We start from the raw sequence: 8,237 nt of genomic DNA, 5'->3' as shown, positions 1-8,237 counted from the left end.
TATATATATTATTTATCTATAAAAGAAATAAATAATATCGTATATCATATATAGTATATATTGTTATTAATGATATATACTTATATATATGAGGATATATTATATATTAACAAAATATTTAGTTCCATATTAGAATATATTTGATATTAGATATTAATTTCTTTGATGAGATCAAACTAAAAATAGGCATTTTATTTTAATTTTATACAAATAAAAGTATTTATGTATTATATGATAAATGTATAAAATGGGCCTCCACAAAGCCCGATGGGTATTGAGCATTGAGCTTGGGCTTAGGCCGGGCCTTAATTTTCAAAAAAAATTAGGTAAAAGCCCAACCGAAGCCCAACATTTTCTTTTGGGCCGGGCTTGGGCATAGTATTACCCGACCCAAACCCGGCCCAGTTCCACCCCTTGTACTTGTACCAACTCCCAAGGTGGTACAGGCTTTGGGAGTTGGGTACAACCCAACTCCCAAGTCGGGCCAGGCTCGGGAGGGCCAAGCCACGCGGGCCGGGCCGTGCCGTGCCGGGCCGGGCTTGGATATCCTCTAGGCCCGGCACGGCCCAGGCCTATGTCGTGCCGGGCCGTGCCGGGCCATCGGGCCGCGGGAGCAAGGCCCAGCACGGCCCGATTTAACTGGCCGGGCCGGGCCGGCACTGTACGCTACAGTATTCGTGCCGTGCCTGGCCCGGCCCACTCTCGTGCCGGGCCGGGCGGGCCGCGGGCCGCCCGGCCCGTTTGACACCCCTAGGGACAACCCACCAAAGCTTTTCCCGAAGTTCATATTGGTTTCACACAATACATTTTCACCACTTTTACAAATCTGCGCGAGGCGCGTCACTCTCAGCGGCTGCCAGCAATGGCCGCCCGTTTCCTCCCTCTCCCGCACCCGCCCCAACCGCAACCCTTTTCCTTATCCACCTGCCGCCGACCCAGCAAGAAGACCAAACTACCCGTGCCCCTGCCCCCTGCCGCCGCCGCTGCCGCCTACGAGCTGAGGGAGGGGCAGTCGCGTCATTTCCACCGGCTGCCCTCCTCGGGCCTGGCCCTGGAGGTCATCTCCCACAAGGCCGAGACGACGGCCGCGAGTTCGAAGCCGCCGGCGCTGGTGATGGTGCACGGCAGCTTCCACGCCGCCTGGTGCTGGGCCGAGCACTGGCTGCCCTTCTTCGCCCGCGCCGGCTTCGACTGCTACGCCCTCAGCCTCTTGGCCCAGGTCTCTTTCTTTCTTTTCTGCATTCTACCTGTTTGCTAATTTGCCATAATAAGTGTAACGATCCGACCCACTAGCCATAATAACTCGTTGGGTCCAAACCATCGGCCAAAATACTTAAGCTCAGTTACTGACCTAGCACCAAACCACCCCACCGGCCCAAAATATTTAAGCTCAGTTACTAATTGAGCAATAATACTCGTTGGGTCCAAACCATCAGCCCAAATACTTAAGCTCAGTTACTGATCTAGCACCAAACCACCGGCCCAAAATGTTTAAGCTCAATTACTAATTTAGCAATAATAATTTGTTGGGTAACTGTAACGACCTTACCCACTAGCAATAATAATTCGTTTGAGTCCACACCACCGGTTCAAAATACTTAAACCTAGTTATTATTACTAGAGTTCGCAGCCTCTTATATTTCCAATCAGAACTCCTTTTCTATCCGATGTGGGACTATTGGGTGTTATAGTAAGTTAAGTTGTAGTTGCAGCCACAATTTTGTAGCATTGGAGGGGGATAAATTGTCAGTGCTTTTGAAATTTTCCGGGTGTTTTTAGCCACCATATTATCAAATTAGGCCTTATACCATTTGATGTATTTGAATGACTCTAGGTCATTGTAACTTGTTTCTATAGAGCTCTATAGCTGAGTTCTTCAACTATTATCTCAAAGTTTGGATCTATCGGATATGGAGACAGCACGCAGGGTGAAAATTAACACAAGTTGTATTACGATGGGTTAATTGAGGGATGAACTGAAGTGCACGAGGGACATTTTGGCGCAGCCCTCACTGAGTTTGAAATGGAAGAACCACAAGGACGGACGAGAGGCATACAAGAGTTTTCTTCTAGAACCGAAAAAAAAGAGTCTGCTATTTGTAAGAAAAGACCTCCATGTCAAAATATCTTCTACTTCTAATCAACAAGGAGTATTGCAAAATCTTGGCCTAAATCAGAATAACAAAAGAAACGACACAAACTTTCCGAAGGATAATAAAGGAACACCCAAAACTATAAATTCGGGGGCCTAAACAATTGAATTTGGGTCCACAACTGAGCTGAAACAGCAAAGTTGTTCAACGCGTGCGGCCCAAAGGTTATTTCCGGACTGTGGTTGCATGTAGAAAACAGACACCCGCGCACAAGTTATGGCCGTGTTTTTCCGAAAAAAGGTCAAACCAGCATTTAAACTAGCCCAACTTACACCAACTGGGCGTCAATTGAATTTTTTTTGAACCGGCTTAGCCCGGTGGCACAATGCTAGATTGGCCACATCACATTTTTTAATTTACCATTATTTTCAAGACTATTCTGAACCATTTCCTACAGAACTAGTCCCCCTGAGCTCAAAGAGGTCATAATTTCTGATTCGTTTCATCCAGCATATAACGGGTTGAATCCACCTCCTTTATCTGCTCTGTTACCTTTCTTGTAACGGCACCTAGCATGCTTCGAGTGACATCTACCTTGCACGTAAGATTAATCTTGGATTTTATTAGACCGACTTCTGAGTAACATTCTTTTTTACGCTTGATAAAAGTACATGGAATCATATGTTGCTTCTACTTAGGCTCAACATGGGGCTGCTGGTAGAATGCGGTGCAAGCAGTGAGAAAGTACAAATGGAAGTACTCTTTCTATTTCACTAAGTGGTATTACATTTCGCAAATTGCGTTGGTTCAGTTAAAATTTTGTTTCTGCAGTCTGACCAAAAAACTAAGAAGCAGGTTTTTATATGCTTCCGTAACAACCTTTTGGCCCACTAACATTAGGCTGCTGTTAGTACCAGACAGGTCCTTAGTCTATGTAATAAGGCTGGTCCAAGCTTGAGGTGTGCTACTATATTCAAACCTAGGTTACCTAGAAAGCAGATCAATATAGTTTGCAGAATGGGGATGGGTTCGCATAATGCCACTTAGGCACTTATTGTAAAACATGGTACGATGGGGGTAGTCTTTGTTGACATGTTTATGGAAATAGAAAATACTTACTTGAAACACAAAATGTAAATAAATAAAAAATATCACATACATACATACATACATACATATGTACAAATGTATATTCTAGTATACCTAAGTTTATGTGTGTGTATTGGTCTTAATATGATTTCAGTATAGAGTAAAATAGGTTAGGATGGGATTGGTCGTTTTGCCATTCCAGTCTGCTGGTGATCCACAAATCGGAATGCACATTCCAATTCGAAATTCGAAGGGTGTATTGCGAATTAGGTAACCATCAGTTAAACTTGCCGATTTGGGTATCTTCTTTTTTTGTTCCAAATGTTCATATAATTTTAGTTCAGTGATGAGAATTTGAATGAATTTATCTTAAGGTGGCTGGACTGGTCAAGGGGCATTGACTATGTGTGGTAGGCTTCAGTGTGTTGGCATATATGCATTTGCATATCATAATATTTAGCGTGCGTTTTGAATATCTTCTGAAGTATCTTCTCTATTTGGAAAGCTGTATCTAAGCATTTGACAAACAAAAACTCTGATGCTTTTGTTGTGTATGAAGCTTCAGAACTGATTGAATGCTTCAATGGAAAGCTTTTGAAGAGGCTTATAATAATGCTATTGTTACTTATCAAGAAGCTTTACTCAAAGCCCTTAAGTTTATAAAGATACACAAACTTGTCATGAAACTACAAAAGTGGAACATTATGCTAGAGCGACATTTGCCCTCTGTAAATTTTGAAAATTCATAATATTAATGCTCCAACTAATCGTAATTTATCCTGTGAGGCCCTAAAATCAACAAGGGCTCATTAGATAAATTGAATAAGCTATGCTACTGAAATGTCAGCTTGCAGAGCTACACTCCTAATGTTGGAGTTCAGTCTCATGCAACATCAAAGATACTATGAAGAGCAAGCAAGCCAAAAAGGTAAACAAGACAGAACACTATATGAGGCATTATATATCTTCTAAGTTGGATTGCTTTTCGTAGTCATCTAGTAATACATGACATTTGTTTTAGTGAAATTTTTACCCAGTTGTAAAAAAACTTTTAGCTGATCTACAATCGAAAAGTATTGATTCGTCAAAGCAATCAATAACGTGGTGTTATAAATGTATTACTGAGAAAGCTATGTGTATGAAAACAACCTAATTTCCCATGCTGTGTTTTCTCAATTGTTTTACCTACAGGGTGAAAGTGACGTACCTCCAGGGGCAGTGGCTGGAACTCTTGAGGTACATGACTAAAATAACTGCTTATCAAATCAAGTTTAACTAGAATCTAATTAAAAGTTTAAACATAACCTTTCAATTGAGAAAATTTAAGGCCTTCTACTTTTCAATACTATCTGATCAATGTATAAAAGTTTCTGCAGTAGACGCATACGAGTGATATAGCTAATTTCATCCGGGAGGAGATCAGCTCGCCACCTGTTCTGATTGGACATTCATTTGGAGGATTGATTGTTCAGTCTTATATTTCAAACATGATGAATAAGCGTTCTTCTGATGATTGGCCATCTTCAGCTGGTTAGTATCAACTTATGGTGAAGGAAGGTTTCATTTGCGCTTACTCCAATTTTACTTCTTCTGTGAACACGTTATGTGCTCATATTTGCAGCTTAGTGGGTGGCATGCCCCTGCATGTGCTTTGCTGATACTTAGCACAGCAGTCCGTGTCATTAACCTTGTGCCGCCGATACGCTTTGGCTCTTGTTTTTCTTTTAATCATAGTTACATTTTTACTTTCTAACTAATCTTCATATTCTATTGTCTAATTTCAGATAAAATTGTTAAATATACTATAGCTTTCATTAATTATAGGATTCAAATTTTAACCAGATTTCCCTAGAATTGACTCTCATTTTCATTGAGATCTCCAATTCAAATGCATAGTCATGCTTAAGACGGTAAAGCTAAAAGATCTATGCATTATTTCTGACTAATTTGGTCAATCTATGTTAAAATTGTTTTGATTTCGTGAGATCAAGGTTTGCATATATTGAGAGATTGAATTTAAGCCTCAAATTTATATGATCAAATGCATCAGTAGTTAAAGAAAAGATCTTGAAAAGCAATCCTACTACTATTTTGGTTGAAAATTTTTAAGATAGTTGGCACAGGGGGTGCTGCTGCCTTGTCAGTATGGTGCGTGGAACTTAAATTCTTCATGTAAATACTTTTTAGCTTGGCCACCAAACTTAGTAAGATCACTATTTCTTTTCGCGCAGCTTTGTTTGTGAATGTAATGGTAAACATAACAGTTAAAAATTTATAGTTTCTTGATTTTCTGGCAGATTCTTTGCACCCTGAACTTGCAGGTGCTGTACTTGTATGTTCTGTGCCTCCCAATGGAAATAGGTATTGATGGATGATGGCTAAATAAATTAAGATGTTTCATTGTTTATGTTTCTTCTCCATGGGTAATGACTCAATTGATCAACTTCAGTGGGCTTGTGTGGCGGTATCTCCTGACCAAGCCAGTTGCTGCTTTCAAGGTAAAGAGCACAGATCATATCTCTTCTATATAGACACTCATCTTGATATTGACTTGTATCCTCAAGCACGGTGACTTACGATCGGAGCACAAATAATGCAACATCTATTGTAGTCGAAAGTACTTTACTACTTTTGACATTTTCGTTAGGTGATTTTTCCTAATTCGAGCTGAATTAGAATCTTAGTGTTTGAATATACACCTCGATGTTGTCAACAAAAGACAAATGTTTTGTATTTGAACTGAATATAACCCTCTTTGCTTCGCAATTATCTGTCTATAGAACTTTAGAAACATATATTTATTCAAAAGTTCTGCTTTCGAGTTGTGGACCATCCTAGTGAAAGTTAACAACAGCTTCAATCCCTCTAGCAAATATTATATATTTGCAGTATAATATTCCCCATGGATACTTGTGCATACCTATGTATGTTGTATTTACACACTTCATAGAAATATAAAAATATTTACATATGGGAGCTCCTGCATATGTATGTACTTATATGGATCAGTGTGTAAATTTATTTACAGGCTATGTCATTCGCATGTTGATGAATAGTTTAAAATTTCAAGATGCCAGTTTATCTGTTTAAGCATTTATGCCATTTTACAATGTAGAACCTTTAGTACTTGTCCGGCTACATTTATTACTTTTATAATTAATATTATTTATGTTTTAGCTTTTGACTGTAATGAAGTATTGGCACTTCATATCTTTCTCCTAGGTGACAATGAGCTTGGCTGCAAAAGCTTTCGCAAATTCTTTGTCCCTTTGTAAGGAAACATTTTTCTCCCCAGAAATGGAAGATCATCTAGTTCTAAGGTATGTGCATCATAAATATTCATTCTTGCAATGCAGTATCCATATTCAAATTTATAACATTGTTTAGACTATTGATTGCATTGCTTTGGCTAGACCTTCACTTTCTACAAGTGATCATGAAGGTTACAGAATTTTGAAGCTAGAAAAAGACACATTAATTTTGAACTTCCGAGGTTTTAAGTTTCATAAATTTTTTAAGTCATTTACAATATTTAGGTGGTTCAAATATTGACATTTTTTTAATGTTTAATACAAGATAAATTTGACACCACTTGATATCGTAAAAATTGTATAATTCGAATTTATGGTTAATATTCTAATATCTTTCATGTTTTTCATTGATGTTTACGAAAAAGACATCCTTATTATCATGTAAATCCACTTTTTTTTTAAAAAAAAAATTTCAGTATTCCTCACCTTTCATTTTAGATTTTAGTGGCGATAAAAAGTGTGTTTGTTCTTGTTCCATAAAACCATCATTCTCTATTTTATAAGCTTTGTATAGGAAACCTGAATTTAGTCTTTTTTTTCCCTAATGTTGTTTGAGTAGAAAAAAAAAATAATAATAATAATGAAAAAAAAGAGAGGGAAAGATGTAAGATTAAAAAAAATATATATCCCACTTCCCCTTTTGAAAAAAAAAGAAAGGAAAGAAAAGATCGAAAAAAAAAGGTGAAAAAAAAATTCCATGCCTTGTATGAAAGTATCATTCCATTTTTTGAATATTTTTGAATAACTTACGAAAATAAGTAAAGGCCATTAGAAGCTTATTATAAAGCTCCCAAAAAAAAAAAGAGAGGAGGGATCCGGAGGGAGAGAACCGAAAACAAAAAAAGAAGAAAGATAGAAGAAAAAGAAAAAGAAAAAAAGGTGAAAAAAAAAAAAGTTTCTTTCTCTCTCTCTTTCTCTCTCTCTCGCGTATAGGCACCAAAGGGGGAGGTAGCCCTTTTTTTTGGGCTGGCTGACAGAGGAGGGGTGCCATGTGCACCCCATCCTTTGTCCGTACAACAGAAAAAAAGGGGGAACTTCCGTTCTTATTTGGCGACAACGGCAACAATAATCACGACGACTTCTACGACAATAGGAGACATGCATGCATACGCGTAGCCTAAGTGCGTTTTTTTTGTCAATTTGATCAACCCGACCATCTTCGTGATAGGTTTCGAACCGATCGAATTTGACATTAAATCGCAGCTTTCGTCGCGCGTATGCATCGCTAATCTCTAAACCGTACGTTTTTTTTTGTCAATTTGATCAACCCGATCATCTTCGTGATAGGTTTCGAACCGATCAAAGTTGACATTAAATCGTAGCTTCCGTCGTATGCATCGCTAATCTCTAACCGTGCGGCCATCTTCGTGATAGGCTTGACATGGTCAAAATGATCGATCGAATCGGATGTTTCATTACGTAAACCGTGCGGCCATCTTCGTGATAGGCTCGACATTGTCAAAATGGGTGATCGAGCATCATTTATGTTGTTACGAAAACTGTGCGGCCATCTTCGTGATAGGCTCGACATAGTTGAAAGCGTAAACCGTGCGGCCATCTTCGTGATAGGCTCGACATGGTCGAAAAGATTAATCGAGCGGCCATTTTCGTGATAGGCTCGACACGATAAATCCGCGAACTTAAACAAAACGTGTTAAAATAAATAATAATAAAATGGACAAGTTCTATTTCGATTCGTCACCTTCGTTCGATTCGATAATACGGCTCGGCGTGATCAACTTCG

At 38.9% G+C, this 8,237-nt stretch overlaps 1 protein-coding gene across 2 annotated transcripts in view; it reads left to right on the top strand.

Annotated features, from left to right (window-relative positions):
* The window catches only part of LOC109711043, a 12,741-nt gene continuing 5,263 nt past the window's right edge, over positions 760 to 8,237 (top strand). Inside the window, exons 1-5 of one of the 2 annotated variants that reach the window (XM_020233926.1) lie at positions 760 to 1,219; positions 4,374 to 4,418; positions 4,562 to 4,712; positions 5,480 to 5,543; positions 5,632 to 5,680. In XM_020233926.1, coding sequence (XP_020089515.1) covers positions 863 to 1,219; positions 4,374 to 4,418; positions 4,562 to 4,712; positions 5,480 to 5,543; positions 5,632 to 5,680 — 666 coding nt within the window. In that variant the 5' untranslated portion in view covers positions 760 to 862. Of the gene's footprint in view, positions 1,220 to 1,657; positions 4,111 to 4,373; positions 4,419 to 4,561; positions 4,713 to 5,479; positions 5,544 to 5,631; positions 5,681 to 8,237 lie in introns of those variants that run through there. The other variant, XM_020233927.1, reaches the window with a different exon arrangement.

This window comes from Ananas comosus, linkage group 5 (assembly GCF_001540865.1).
Source record: "Ananas comosus cultivar F153 linkage group 5, ASM154086v1, whole genome shotgun sequence".
Classification (NCBI taxonomy): Eukaryota; Viridiplantae; Streptophyta; class Magnoliopsida; order Poales; family Bromeliaceae; genus Ananas; species Ananas comosus.
This window is presented reverse-complemented; position numbering and strand designations above follow the sequence as displayed.